The sequence below is a fragment of the Xyrauchen texanus genome, chromosome 18, assembly GCF_025860055.1.
Source record: "Xyrauchen texanus isolate HMW12.3.18 chromosome 18, RBS_HiC_50CHRs, whole genome shotgun sequence".
Classification (NCBI taxonomy): Eukaryota; Metazoa; Chordata; class Actinopteri; order Cypriniformes; family Catostomidae; genus Xyrauchen; species Xyrauchen texanus.
This window is the reverse complement of record NC_068293.1, coordinates 6,494,037-6,510,010: the sequence shown is the minus strand read 5'-3', so window position 1 is coordinate 6,510,010 and position 15,974 is coordinate 6,494,037. Positions and strand designations below refer to the sequence as shown.

General features: G+C 36.4%; 1 protein-coding gene across 4 annotated transcripts in view; it reads right to left on the bottom strand.

The window, feature by feature from the left end:
* Positions 1–1,861: 1,861 nt before the first annotated feature.
* prpf40a (PRP40 pre-mRNA processing factor 40 homolog A) overlaps positions 1,862–15,974 on the bottom strand; it is a 45,161-nt gene continuing 31,048 nt past the window's right edge. For all 4 annotated transcript variants that reach the window (XM_052148627.1, XM_052148628.1, XM_052148629.1 and 1 more), the window contains 13 exons: positions 15,742–15,850; positions 12,576–12,726; positions 12,282–12,415; positions 11,384–11,498; positions 9,558–9,649; positions 9,367–9,483; positions 8,822–8,959; positions 8,445–8,540; positions 5,254–5,340; positions 5,081–5,174; positions 4,888–4,949; positions 3,096–3,233; positions 1,862–2,412 (listed from right to left, as the gene is read on the bottom strand). In XM_052148627.1, the coding sequence (XP_052004587.1) occupies positions 2,323–2,412; positions 3,096–3,233; positions 4,888–4,949; positions 5,081–5,174; positions 5,254–5,340; positions 8,445–8,540; positions 8,822–8,959; positions 9,367–9,483; positions 9,558–9,649; positions 11,384–11,498; positions 12,282–12,415; positions 12,576–12,726; positions 15,742–15,850 (1,423 nt within the window). In that variant the 3' untranslated portion in view covers positions 1,862–2,322. The remainder of the gene's footprint in view (positions 2,413–3,095; positions 3,234–4,887; positions 4,950–5,080; positions 5,175–5,253; positions 5,341–8,444; positions 8,541–8,821; positions 8,960–9,366; positions 9,484–9,557; positions 9,650–11,383; positions 11,499–12,281; positions 12,416–12,575; positions 12,727–15,741; positions 15,851–15,974) is intronic.

The window sequence follows — 15,974 nt, the reverse complement described above, 5'->3', positions numbered from 1 at the left end:
AATCTCAAGGAACCACCACCACAACAACAAACAATTGTGGTAAATCATGGCATCCACTCATATTATCACTTTGTGCATTGCATGAGACATGTTTACTATAGCTTCTTCCATCAGCAGTGAGGAATTCACATGTGATACATTTAAGGAATTAGTCATTAATTCCTTAAGTTAGTTTATTTAGTTATTGAGACTTTTTTGGGTAGACCTGACCTGCTAAAGAGAGACAGACTTCATCCCTCCAGGGAAGGTGCCACTCTCCTCTCTAGTAATTTGGCTCATAGTCTTAATAGTTATAGTATTTGACTAAGTGGTCAGGAAGCAGACACACTGGCTAATCCAAACATCTGCAAGCTGCCTTGAGAAGTCACATAGGTAACATAAACTACAACACAAAGAGAGATTACATAGAGATTGTGTCTGTTCCCCAAACACAAACCCCTCTCAAAATCATTTAGAAAAAATTGATAAGGTAAAACTATTTAAAAAACAAAAACAAAATGATGATAAACATCATACAAAGGTACGTCTAATTACATCTCTTTCAACCAGAGCACTAATCGTTAATGAAATTATTACAGATCATAGTTTGGATGCACACTGTTTGATTGAAACCTGGCTTAAACCAGATTAATATTTTAGTTTTAATGAGTTTACTCCCCCAGGTTATTGTTATAAACATGAGCCTCATCTGAAGGGTCGAACATTAGCATTTATAGATATTCTCAACTCAATGTTACTCAACACCACGCTTTAGTTCAAATAGAACCATTCTTTTGACCACTAAAGATAGCTTCACTAATAATCTTACAGATTTATCTCGTAACCTCAGTAAGCCAAAAAGTCTACAAGAACTTGATGTAATAAGAGAAAATATAAATACAGTCTTCTCTAGCACTCTTGATAGTTGTGAGGACACTACCTTTTCTAATATTTCACTATGTTAATTTCTACAGTGAAATTGTATATATGAACAATTTCGGTTGAACGATTTAGGTCCCATCACAGTACCGAGACTGCACTTATCAGTTACAAATTACTTGCTTTTATCATCTGATCATGGCTGCATTTCCCATCTAGTGCTTTTAGATCTTAGTGCTGCCTTCAAACTTGTGTTATATTTTATACCAATTCCCACTTTACAGAAAAGACATTATAGATATTACAGTTTCATTGTCTGTTGAAGCATGATTTTCTGTAAAGCTGCTTTGAAACAATGTGTGTTGTAAAAAGTGCTACACAAATAAAAATGACTTGATTGACTATAAATTATCCTCCCTGCCCAAGAGGTGATAACTTTTTTTGTTAAAAAAAGAGTGTATGTTAATTGTTGTTAATGTTGAATCACCGTGTTCAGCAGAAGAAAGTCATTCACATCTGAGATGACACGAGGGCGAGTACATGAGAGAATTTCCATTTTTTGGTGAACTGTCCCTTTAACAGTGTTGTACAATTTAGAACCAAGTACATTCGACAATGGTTTAAAAATGAGCAACAAACCAGGAAAATAAATTTACAAGCAAAAACAGCTAAATGTAAAACCTTTGTATAGAACACATCTGCTGAAAGATAATATCTGAAATTGAGATCATGGCAGTTAACATTCATTCTCTAGAAGGGATCCTTGAAATTTGGTCTTCATAGGATTATGTACATTGCCATTAGTTCACATTAATTTTGTGCATTTAACAATGGCATGTTGTTATTTTAGAGATGTTGTCAGCAGAGTTACTTTGTTAAAAAAGAGTGTATGCTAATACTTGCTAATGTTGAGTAAATGGTTGTATAACTCTGCAGTTCTTTATTAGGGAAATATAGGAGTAAAACAAACAAAAATCACAATAAAATATTTTTTTAAGTTTATTTGTCAAAATGAAAGTTTAAAACAGGCTTGCAGACATTTTTTTCTTCACAATGATAACATTACTTTCCAAAAATGGGTTTTACAGGCAATCTTACAGATGTGAGGTTGAACAATTACGGTTTATGCAGGTATGTGTGCATTTTTCCATTTCATAAGCAAAGTTTTAAGAAACTATTTGCAATAACAGATATGCCAACCTAAAAAAAGGTTTGGAAGATTCTGCACTGCAAGGCAAACAAAACACTTGCAAGAAGACTAACCTCTGAAAATAATCGTACAAACATGCCGCTAAGCCAAAAGGAGCTGCTGTTGAGACAATACGGTCTCAAAAGAGAGCTTTAATATGAAGGAATACAGAGCCACAAATCCAAAACTAACTGTTCGTGAGCACATTCCAAAGGGATGAAAACACAATACAGGAATGCATGTTAGAGAGAGATGGACAGACTGAAGAGATTGATTTACGGTGCGTCAAGCTGTTCTAAAAGAGTGCGTCTCCTCTTCTCCAACTCTCCTTCACTCAGTTCACTACCAGACGTATCCCATCCACCCTGAGAGAAGGAGAGAGAGAGAGAGAGAGAGAGAGAGAGAGAGAGAGATTAAACAAAGTTGTCAATTTTTGTCTTTTGAGGAGAATGTCCTTAAGTCAATATTTCATGCTAAATTTATTAACTAATTCATATTAACATGTTACTCTAAATAAAATGGCATTAATTTTAGTCAACAATAATGTGCAATGTCACATATATATGTGTTAGAATGAGCAAATTAACCTGCTAGTAAAGTTCATTGTACAGGTGTTCAGCAATTTCAGCAGAATATTATTTATTTTCACGTCATATTATCGTCAAAGTACGCTTTAATGAAAGGCATTTGATTATCATCAGGATGCATCATTTATGTCTTAAAGATGCTTTTGTTGACAAAATCAAAATGTGTTTTTCTAATTAAAGTGAAGTTTTCACACAGCTGACAGCTCTTCTCATTGTGTGTTAGAGCCCTCGTCCAAGAACTGCGTCACATCCTTTCTTATATCTGATTGCTTGATTCGGAAACTTTGTAATCGAGGATTTTTTTAAATAAAATTAATAAACTTTATTATATATAGTACCAATAAAGAGGCTTCTCAAGGCACTTTACATAGAAAGGAATACAAATACAGAGCTTAATAACTGAGGAATCAAATTAAACAGAGTCATCGTGACGGTCCTAAATTACACCCAACGTCGCTCACCTCTTCTTTAGCACTCTTTCTTTTGGGGGATTTCTGTTTGGATTCTCCACGTGTTTTCCCTCTAGATTTGTCATTCTCTATTTCCTTCTCTTTCTCTCTTCCCTTCCGATCTTTCTCTCCGTCAGACTCAGGAGAGGCCTGCAGGATGAACAGATGTCTGTCATATCACACACACAGATGACCTTTATTTGTATTAATAAAGTGCTCAATGATGAAACTGAAATCACCTCTAGAAGAAGTCTTAAAAAAGAATTTATTTGTGCTGCTTTGTTCCATCAAAACAAACATTATGCTGGTTTGTTTCCAGAGATATTGAAAATTTTTTGTGATGTCCATCCCCTAAAATTACCAGACCGGTCTTGTACATGTGTACTCAAATGGTCTTCCAAATGGACAATGACCCCAAGAATACCTCCAAAGTTGTAGCCAAATGGTTAAGGACAACAAAGTCAAGATATTGGAGTGGCCATCACAAAGCCCTGACCTCCGTCTTCTAGAAAATTTGTGGGCAGAACTGAAAAAGTGTGTGTGAGCAAGGAGGCCTACAAACCTGACTCAGTTACACAAGTTCTGTCTGGAGGAATGGACCAAAATTCCAGCAACTTATTGTGAGAAGCTTGTGGACAGCTACCCAAAACATTTGACCCAAGTTAAACAATTTCAAGGCAATGCTAACAAATACTAACAAACTAAACATCTGACCCATTGGGAATGTGATGAAAGAAATACTATTCTGACATACTCTACTGTTATTCTGATATTTCACATACTTAAAATAAAGTAGTGATCCTAACTTACCTAAGACAGGGAAAGTTTTCTACGATTAAACGTCAGGACTTGTGAAAAACTGCGTTTAAATGTATTTGGATAAGGACTATGTAAACTTGTCAACAGTATGTGAGTTTATGGTCTTGTGTAACCAGGCTTTTTATTGCAAACTAACCAATTTCAGCTTAAGAGGCAATGGTTCTAGTTAACACTGCAGCTTTTCTGGTCAAGAACAGCACACTAAGAAAGAGCCATCTATCTGACATGTAACACCATCAGTTTGTATTGCTTTTATATGCCGTTCAGATCTTAAAAAAAGACCTACATGGATAAAATAATTTACATAAATGTGTAGAGACTAAAAGTACAGTAGTGTTGAGAACCTTAAATGTAATGACTGTTCCCAATTCCTTAACAGTTCTATGAACGATTCTTACTTTTGACTATGAAATATTTGGATATAATACAATATTCATTGTATTTACTGCCCTCTTCAGTCTGTTGCCAAATGATGAGATCATTTCAGATTTCAACAGGAGCAGATTTCTGCTGTAGATTCAAAAGACCAGATTCATAAGAGTCATTTGCTTGAGAATCAGTGTACACTGGTCGTGCTGTACGTTTTGTGCTGTAGTTTCAAAAGAACATTTTCATAACAGTAATTTGTTAGAGAATAAATTAACACTGCTTGCATTGTATGTTTCATGCTGAAGATTCAATAGAACCAACTCATTTGTGTGATAATCAGGGATTCACAAAACGTTCTTAAGAAATTTCTTCTTAACTACCATTTCTTCTTAATTTCTAACTTAAGACAAAAGGTATGAATATTTTGGATTCCCGAAAAAGAAATGTTTGAAAAATTGTCTATATTTCTTACAATACAACTTAGATTCAAAATGATTTAGGGTGGATAATCACATCACAGAGCCCCCCCAAAAAACAAAAACAAACAAAAGGTATATTTTTGTTCACTATTTAATCATGTGGCGTCAACTGCAGACACTGCTGTTACTTCACTCACTGATTTGTGTCTCCTCTTCTTCCCCTTCTTCTTGTGCTTCTTTGATTTCTTGTAACTTCTCTCTGCAAAGATCAATTTGAGATCACACAATCAGTCATCATTAAGTGGAGCAGGGCTCTGATTGGTGTTTAACAGCATGACATCATTAGTATTGATGAGCGGTGCATTGATATTGATCAGAAACAACACTGACCGGATTCTCCGGAAGACGAGTGCTCGGATGCAGATTTAGATGTCGAACATTTCTTCTTCTTCGAGTGATAGTCATCGTCCTCAGACTCTGAACCCTTTCGGAACACACACAGGACACAGGTTAGCGGAGTGTGTGCGAGAAAGTAAATCAAGTCAGTTACTGGCAATACTTACAGATCGAGACCTGGAACGTTTTCTGTGGTGTTTCTTGGATTTCTTTGAGTGTTTTTTAGTTTTGGAGTGATGATGCTGACACTCGTGCTGTGAACATAATACAAACATTATAACCATCATATGAATCTGCCTTGAAATTAAACGTGAAGCAGCATTTTTTGATTGTGAATCTTGATTTTATCCATCAGGAAATGGTTGGATGGTGAAAGGTGGACGTGTCATATCAGAAGAGTGAGTGAATCATTCAGACCGATTTGTGAACCGTTATCGCTAATTCATTAACAAGTATGGACTCAAGTGAATGATTCACTGACAAATCAGACACAACTATGGCTTGAAAGCAAGTTTTCATCTACAAGAGAGCAATATCTAGCTCATGTAACATTTTAGAACAGAGAAAAGCTAGAAATTAAGATGTTTTAGTAAAAAAATGAACAAATTGCCATAATTGATTGAGAACATAATCATGGTTCACAACAATGCCCTTACCTTAGCACGCTTCACTTTGGTAAACCTATTCAAATTATTTGTATTTTCAAGTCAAGTCGGATTTGGCACAAACTCGCTGGTTTACGTCGTTAATCCTTGTGTCATTACATTATGTCAGGTACCACCGGCTGTCACGTGTTCCAACTGGGGAAACTACACTGTTCAACTCAGTTCAGGACCGCATTCGCTGCAGTCTGATAGATGTTCATCTGTTAAATGTTTGGTGAAGTTCTTTGCTTGCTATAATGCTTGATTATGTTTTCTGGTAGGGTTGCCGAAGCTTATATTGCTTGTCATACTCATATAAAATCGAACAATACACGTGTGTTAACTGATCCCGATGTATCTACATTGTCGGGGAAGTTACTGTAACATGTTTATTAATATGTATGACTTATGCAATATAAAAAGTACAAGTCGTTAATTTCAGATTCCGGCATATAAATGTTATGTTTAATAAAGTATATTTAATCCCCTTCATTACTGAATCCTCATTTTATGTTTTTATTTACAGTGTTATTGTGTGCATTGCATAGACATGCTATTATAGTAATACGGTTTTACTTGCATTATCAACTGAGGCTGTACAATATAATAGAACAATAATAAAGTCTTCCACTGAACTCGTATCAGTCATATTACGAGTTTCACCTCTTAAATTGATAAATGTAGTGTAATAAAAACATTAATAGTAGATAAAACACGTGAATAATCATTAAAATATACTGGTAACTGGTGGAGGTTGAGGAAATGTTGTCAATGTAAAAAGTACTTTGAGTGTACTGCCAGAAAAGTCCTGCAAGTGTAAAATTCCTTCATTATAAATACGTTTACCTTGTGAAGCTACATAAGATAAAATTGATGAATGGATGCTGCGGCTTTGTGTCATTATTCAAAACGGTTTGCACCCATCTGACCAAAATAAGTGTAATATGGCTGTCTTCTTCCTAGATTACGATATATAATGTTAAAGTTGCTTTTGTATCTCCAAAAAATTTATTATTTCTCCATAAAACAGTTCAACCACAAAGAGAAGTCTTAATTTAATAGCTTAAATAAATGTGATTGGTAGGCAGAAATCTGGCTGTAAACAAAAACCCTCACTTGTTCATTCATTCTCTTTATAGTGAATGTCACAGGGAATATGGTGTGTCTTCAGACTGTTCTGAAGGGAATCAACCAGCTGATTGGTCAATGATACACATCAAGCCGCAAAAAAAAATAAAAAATATATATATATATATATATATACACATACATACACACACAGTAAGGATTGACATCTGTGGAAAAATTATCTGTAACAGCTGTTTGTGCTTGCAGTGAGACCTAGGAGGGATAAAAGTGCAACCCAAACTGACGGAGGAGAGAGAGACGCACGCAGCAGAGTTCTTGTGTGCTGCTGAAAAGCAATAGTTGGGTGTGTTGCACTGAATAGTGTGTGAAATAAAGAATTACGTTGGATTGCTTATTTGGCACCCGCTTCATCCAAGTTAAGCAAGAGACCATTTCACAGACCTTGCTAGATGGATCTTATCTGCCTGCACATGACATTTCATTGTAATTATTGGTGCAATAAATGTTAACGTTACATGATATGCAAAACTATTGTGCTTATTTTGCAGTTTACCATCTGTTTGTCCGTGTTTGCATCAAGTCAATGTTGCATCAGACATTATAATTTATTCCTATCACATATACATATATATATATATATATATATATATATATATATATATATATACATATATATACATATATTATGCATGCAACATAGTATCTATATTTAACACATGTCTATATGTAACACTCATTTTTAATGCATATCATGTAATGCATTTTTATGTTAATATATGCAGCCACATATACCGTAAACCAAACCTCCTTGATCCTAAATGCATCTGTGACTCTGGAGCATCTGTGCTGTCTAAAATAGGAATGTTCAGTAAAACTTTAAATCTTTTTTTCAGCATATTTCTGAAAACAACTATGAACTGATCCAAAATAATCGAATTATGACCAAATTTCAGATTTCCAAGATTTCAACCTTGCTATTAAAATGCACATGAGAAGGGATGTTGTGATAATGCGGCTCAAGTATTTTAATAATACGTGGAAATCCCAAATGAACACCCCAAGCGCTTTAGTGTGTGCAGTTTCAGCTCACCTGTGACTCTTTCCCTGGATGATGTCGGCTATATGATTAATCATGTATCAATGCATTACTACAACGGCATCAAATAATAGAATCGGATTGAAATGAATCATGACCAGATTTCAGGATGCATCATAATCATTAGGTAAAGAGTCGTAATCGGATCATTGTCAGAGTAAATTGTTACACCCCTAATTTTTAGGGGTGTAACAATGAGCCCCGCATGTGCACAGAACAGCGTGTCCCCCAAGCACGGAGACCATGTTCAACTGTCTTTAATCGCAAACTTTTGCAGTTTAATAATCACATATGACATTTTGTTGTAATTCTAATTAATTGTGCAGCCCTGAAGGATGGTGAAATTAGTCTACTGATGGGCTCTTTAAGAAACTTGATGACTGTACAAAACATTAAAATCGTGATAATCCACGATTGGGCTTAATTTTATATCATCAGCAAAATCAATGTGATTATTCAGTGAATATTAGGTATCGACCAGCCCTAGTGTAAACCCTTCATAAATCTCTCCCACAGAACACTTTCATACCTCTAGAACATGCATAAAGTCTTTGAATATCCTCTTCCTCTCCGACTCCAGTGTGACATCCTCAAACGCCGTCTCTTTCAGGAACCGCTCACGCACCTAAATGAGTGTGACAAATGCAATTCACAATGTAAAGGATCAGTGGAGAAGAACTAATAACTAATCTGTCATGAGGCCACAGTTTTATAAATATTTATTAATTTATTTCTCAAACTCTTATAAATGTATTAGTAATTATATACAGTACTATATATTTATAGATATGCAACTATGTATTATATATGCATTACAACCATTTTTTATACCATTACTGTATATTTTAATTATTATCATTGATATTACTTTATCATTTATTATTAATATTATTTTAACTGTCGTACTCCCTCCCATGTGGTCTCAGGTTCCAGAGGGGGCGTGGCCTGTTTCAGCATGCTCTTAAATGCCGCCTCCTTCCTCTTCATCTTCCTCGCCTCTTCTTTCTCCCTCTCTCTTTCACGCGCTTCTGCCTTCTCTAACAACTGGCATGTCAGCGGAAAGAGATGAAAGAGAAAATATTTCATGTTTTCTCAAAATGTATCTGCAACTATGAACAAGAAACCCTAGAGCTCTGTTAAAAACTCTAGTGAGCATCCTTTGCATCTAAGCACCTATCTTGTAAGGCAGCATCCAAATGGATTCTCAGTGACTGATCATACAAATAGTGTTTCTCCTGCGAAGCACACAAGACTTAATGCACAATATATCCCAATTGCTGTTAGCATGATGCACATCTCTAACAAGCACAAAACACACGGTACACACAAACTTGGATTTAAATCGATTTAATTTCTAAATAGTGCTCATTAGGGCTTAGGAACAGAGCTAATATCGAGATATTGAGTTAAAGTAACAGGTATTTATTTTCAGGCATTTAAATTTGTCTTACGCTGTTAAAGGCCAGTTTGATGTTTCCTGCATCCAGAGTGGTTGCACGTTTATCAGAGCTGATCACGGAACCGAAGTCCTCAAAGCACGTGTTGATCTCCACCAGGAAGCCTTTATCCTGCACAAACAGTACATGAACATTTTCAGATCTGATCAGCACTAATCATATCACAGTCTGAACCGCACACTCACCTTCAGGATGTCTTTAATGATCCTCTTCTCATCATGGTAACGAGCTTTCAGATCCTCCACATAAAACTTTAATAAGTCCAGAGGAGTGGACCCTAAAAAAAACCAGCATAACACCATATTTAAACATTTGTAAGCTTCAAGTGGATTTTGGAATAATATGTGATGGTATGAATATTTAATGGTGTGCCACGTCATCCATTTTTGGAGAAAAGGTTGGATAAGTTAGCTAGCAGTCCATTAACTTAAAATGTACAGAATATATACTGGATTGACTGGTTCTGAACTCAAAATTCTCAAATAATAACCTGTTTGGTAATGCTAACTAATACAGTGATTCTCAAGATCTTGATAAAAAAAAAAAATTAATAAATAAATAAATTCTCTCCCCAATGTGGAATGCCCAATTCCCAATGCGGTCCAAGTCCTCGTGGTGGCGTAGTGACTCGCCTCAATCCGGGTGACGGAGGACGGATCTCCGTTACCTCCGCGTCCGAGACCTCATCTCATTACGTGGCTTGTTGAGCGAGTTACTGCTGAGACATAGCGTTTGTGGAGGCTTCAAGCTATTCTCCACGGCATCCACACAAAACTCACCAAGCACCCCACCGAGATCCACATTATAGCGACCACGAGGAGGTTAACCCAACGTGACTCTACCCACCCTAGCAACCGGGCCAATTGGTTGCTCAGGAGACCTGGCTGGAGTCACTCAGCACACCCTGGATTCGAACTTGTGACTCCAGGTGTGGTAGTCGGCTTCAAAACTCACTGAGCTACCCATACCCCCTACAATTCTTAAAATAAATGATATTTCTGATGTTCAAACTACTATTACTCTGCTGCTCAGGCAGAGAAATGTTCCATTGACAATTCTCATTTCCATTATAAGCAAATATCAACAAATTTGAATAAATGTAATAATTATATACAATGCTTGACAGCATGGGAACAGAAAAAAACAGTTTTTCTTGGACTGAGAAGATGAAAAACATACCAGTATTTTTAATAATTACAAATGGATTAATTCCATAAAAAGGAATTCTCCTAACATTGGAGCAATGAATGCTTTAAGTACCGCCTTGATGCTTTTACATATCAATCAGATTTTTACAAATTAATCTGGCATACTGGGCATTATCCCAGTGGGCTGATGCACTTTGGGCCAATCAGGGACGGACTGGCCATCTGGAGAACCGACGGGGCCGGTGGGTCAGCCGCGAAATGCGCTGAATTGGCCGCCGTGTTATGCAGAACGGACCACAAAACGATGGTTACTACAATTACCATTAGTACAGTTTTACTAAAGTAAAAGCATAGTTTCTGCCAAAAATCTAAAGGTTACTACAGCCAACAATATTACTAAAGTAACACCATGTTTCCACCAAAATCAAACAAACAACAAAGACAACAACATTGTTAGCCCACTACAGTCATGATTACTACAATATCACTACAGTAAAACCATGATTTCTGCCAAAAACGATGGTTACTTCAATTACCCTGTGCCTCAATCAGCTCCCTATGTCGTGAATCAGTATATCGTGCAGATGAATTCAGGCGCTGTAAGGGTACTACTGATCATTGCATTGCATCACATTTAAACATGGCTAATTTACTTTTAGAGGGGTCCAATAATGAGGAGCGCAGGAGATTTAAATATTGTTTTATAATTGCTGATGATAGGAGTTATGTAGTGTTCACAGACTGTACTGATGAAATGGAGAGAACACACACACAAATAAGGACAGGACCCTTTTACATGAATTATTCATTAGCAATGCCTGCTGAGCTGTCTCTCTCGGTGTGTGTGTGTGTAAGAGAGATACCTGGCTGGCCCAGCATATTGTTGAAGCGGATATCAGCACTGACAGTCGGATACATCTCCATCCAGGCAGACATTGAGTGCAGCTGCCCGTGATCATGAAGCTCATCCAGGAATTTCTGAAACACACACACACACACACACACACACACACACACACACACACACACACACACACACACACACACACCATGGTAAACTTCTCTGTTTATCAGTGTGCTTTGTTAATATGGCAGACCAGTGCTTTATTCACCAGTTATCAGTAACTATACCGCTCTCTGGAAAACTTGTTTGGACTGATTGTTCAATCACATAATTCTACTGTCAGATATTTGTATCTAATGACCAATTAACTGTATAAATTACGTTGCTTTGCTAGATTCATGTCTGCATCACTGTCTGTCTATAGATACATGTCTGTGTTGTGTATCACTCCTTGTGTTCTCTCTCCTTATAAATAATTTACACTCAAATCAATTCACCTGCTTCTATTTATTTACTTGGTAATAGAATGATATTTATGTATCTGTTTTGAGGGGGCTCAAATGTACTAAAACATGAAATGAAAAATCTAGTTTTTACTGTGAAAAAAAAAAGACATTTTTCAAAACTATTTATTTTCATTTATATGCACCAATACAACCATTCATAGTAATAGACATGAATGTTTACCTACATATATTGTACTCAATGAGATGAAAAAGAATATATGACCCCTTACATCAGGTTTCTCTCTACTCAATGAACCGTGGCAGAATAAACTCAGTCAAATATCTCTCGGTCAAGTATCTGTCATCACACTTATCAGCTGATCTCCAGAATCAAGTTCCAAATCATCATGATGAGAGCTTTTCAAATGAGTGGTAACAATGGTTAAATGGACACGGGCATGTGTGTGTCACCTGGAAGGACTCTCTGTTTTTGCGCTGCCTGCGTCTCTCTCGCAGCAGAGTTTTCTGCTTCTCGTCCTCCTCCTCTTTCTCAAGCGCACGGATGTGTTCCTCAAAACAGATCAGGGCATCCTCCTTATCCATGTCTAACACACAGAAAGAGGAAGATGAAAGCTTCTTCTACATCAAACACACTCACTCATTATACAGGTTCAGAGCAAAACCATGAGGTCAGAGCAGTTCAGTGTGTGTGTGTGTGTGTGTGTGTGTGTGTGTGTGTGTGTGTGTGTGTGTGTGTGTTTGTACTCTGCAGCTCCTCGTCCTCAGCGAAGGTGGGGTTGTCCAGCAGGTACTGCTGAGCTTCAGACCAGGTGGTTCTGTATGTCACATTGGCCATATTGTCCAGTATGTTCTTCAGTGCCTCCCAGTTCCTCTTCCTCAGCTGCTTTGCTTGTTCCTGACACATTAATATGCAAATTGTATATAGAACATTTAATGCAAATTCCCTCTCATAAACCCTTTTCCTTAGAATTTTTTAAGAATATCTTGGCAGCTCTTTTCATATAAAGAAAGTGAATGGGTACTGTGGTGACAAAGCACAAAAATAATAATAATTAAAAAAGAAAACTTGTGCACACAATTAGTCTTTTTATTCAAGTCATTATTCACTGAAAATCTACCCCTACACCAGTGGTTCCCAAATTGCGAGGCATGCTTCATAGGGCACTGCAGGGAGACGGTGGGATTGGCGGTGAAGTCCATAGAGAAAATAGCTATATTATTAAGCATAACATTTTGAAGCATGCTTCCAATCCAACTGATTGATATTTAAGATAGACTGTTGAGTCAGTAGAGATTCTCAGTGAAGAGAGATGGTTGCCATGCCAGTTTGTACATTATAAAAGTATTACATCCACTGTTAAATCCTCTGCTTTTGTGAGAACAGGGGTTTTTTCCTGCAATTAAATTTTTTCGGCGGCTTTTACCATTTTATAAGCGCTAACTATGCTTCTCGTCTGAAACATGAATATGTGTGTGAGGAGCTTAAAGACTGGTTTTGTGTGAGTGTTGACGTTTGTTCACAAGACATGCAATGAACCCCAAGATGTCTGAACAAATTATGTCAAATGCTGCATTTTTGTAGTCCATTTGACTTTTGTAGTTCAGATTAATTAATAAAAACTTAACTTTGGGTCTGTTTCTCACACAAAGAAAATGCACAGCTTTAGAACAGTGTTGGGCAAATTATTTAAAAGTAATCTCCAACAAATTACTAATGACTCTACAAAAACTGTAATCAGATTACTTACTGAAAAAGTAATCACATTAATAATTACTCTCAAGTTACTTTTAAAACACTTGTTTTTCTGCTCAACAAACACAAAAAAATATATATTTCCTTGTTCATTGTCGCATGCAAGTTATGGACTCGTTTTCCCCTTACAATTAATTGCTTGGGTGCTCACTGTATTTGTTATACATCCCACTATACTCTTGCTGTATTGCTATTATTTCAGAAATGTGTATTCCAAGTAATAAACAACCCCAATTCCAAAAAAACAATAATTTGTAAATTATATTCACCATTTGTTGTATTGAAAACACCACAACTACACATTATATGTTTCACCTTTGTGAATTTCCCAGATTTTTTATTTTATTTAAAATCAGATGATTGCAACGCATTCCAAAAAAGTTGAAATAGGGCAATTTAAGACTAATAACAATTTGACGAGTTAAAATAACAAGGCGATGTGAAACAGGAGATTAAACGGATGTTAAACAGGTGAGGCAATCATGTCATATTATAGAAGGAGCCGCCAAAACAGCCAAGATCTTCACGAGCAAGGATCATTCGAGACTTGTCAATTTGCCAACAGATGCTTCAGCAAATAATCCAGCACTTTGAGAACAATGTCCCCAAAGAAAAATTTGAAGGATTTTGGCCATTTTACCCTCTGCAGTGCACAATATCATTAAAAGCTTCAAGGAATCTGGTCAAATCCCTCAGACGTCACTGTCTTAAAAAACATAATTCATCTGTAATGGATATCATGAACATGGGTTTGGGATTACATTAGTAAACCTTTGTTAGTCAACGCCATTCACCGCAGCATCCACAGATGCAAGTTAAGACTTTACTATGCAAAGCAGAAGCCGTACATCAACACTGTCCAGAAGCATTCCGACTTCTCTGGGCTCAGTCTCATCTTAGATGGAAAGTAGAACAGTGGAACCTTGTATTTTGGTCCGATGAGTCCACATTTCAAATAGTTCCAAGCTGTTATCAGCATCAGGTCCAAAAGCCTGTGTCTGTATGGGCCAGGGGTGAGTCAGTGCCCATGGCATGGGTAACTCACATCTGTGAGGGCACCATGAATGCAGACAGATATGTAAAAATTTTGGAGCAGCATATACTGCCATCCAGCACCATCTTATCCAGGGATGTCCCGACATTTTCAGCAGGACAACTTCAAACCACATACTGCAAAAAAAGCAGAGAGTGCGGGTGCTAGATTGGACTTCCTGCAGTCCTGACCTGTCTCCAATTGAGAAGGTGTGGTGCATTATGAAGCGCACAATACGGCAACAAAGACCCCGTACAATAGTGCAGCTGAAAACCTGCATAATAGATGAAGAGGGGAAAATTCCACTTTTTAAACTTAAACTTGTGTCTTCAGTTCCCAAATTCTAAATAAGTGTTATTAGAAGAAATGGTGGTTTCAAAGTGGTAAACAATTGACTGTCTAAACTAATTTGGTGTTTTGCAATCATCTGATTTGAAATTACTGTACATTAACAAAATAAAATAAATCAATAAATTCACAAGGTAAAACATCATATAATGTGTAGTTGTATATAATATAGCAAATGGTGAAAATCATTTACAAATCAATCTTTTTGTTAGCATTTTTCATACAATCCCAAATTTTTTGGAATTGAGGTTGTACTTTGTAATTAACATAACTGAAAGTCTGTAATTGTAATCTGATTACAAGAATTAGAAATGTAATTTAATACAATACTCTTTGACTTATAGGTTATTACATTACTGTAACCAATTGTTTTAATCAAATTACTCCCAACACTGCTTCAGAAGACTTCCGTCTTGGCACGTTGTATATGGAAAAATATGTATATGTATATGTTCTTCAAAAATTCACCTTTTGTTTCTTTAACATCGGGCACTTTCATGTTTTATTATTAAAATGAACATATTTTAACTTTTTATTATATGAATGTCACATTAAAACTGAATTGAAAAAGTTGAAATTGAACCCAGAGTTAAAAAAAACACCCTTAAAAGCTCTATAATAAATTATATTATACAATTATTTATATAATACATTTATATACTTTAAAGTGCAAAAGTAATTAGCAGGTTGAGCTGTTTAAGCAACACCTGTCGGGTATAGTCAATGTAGGTTTGTATGCAAGAGCTCTGATAAACACGGTCAATCTGATGTCAAACCTTCTCTTTCTTTGCCAGATAAAAGAGCACGTCCTCATAGATCTCCAGTCTGTCCCTCTCTGGAACACATGACCAAACCTCCTGATCACCAAACATCTGCTCTGCTTTCCTGTAGAACAGACAAATACACAGAAAACCTTTCATTATTACACTGTATCGCACTCTTCAAAGCCTTTATAAGAGGACAGTGAATGGGGATATCTGAGATGTGCTGGAAACAACTTCAAATAGCC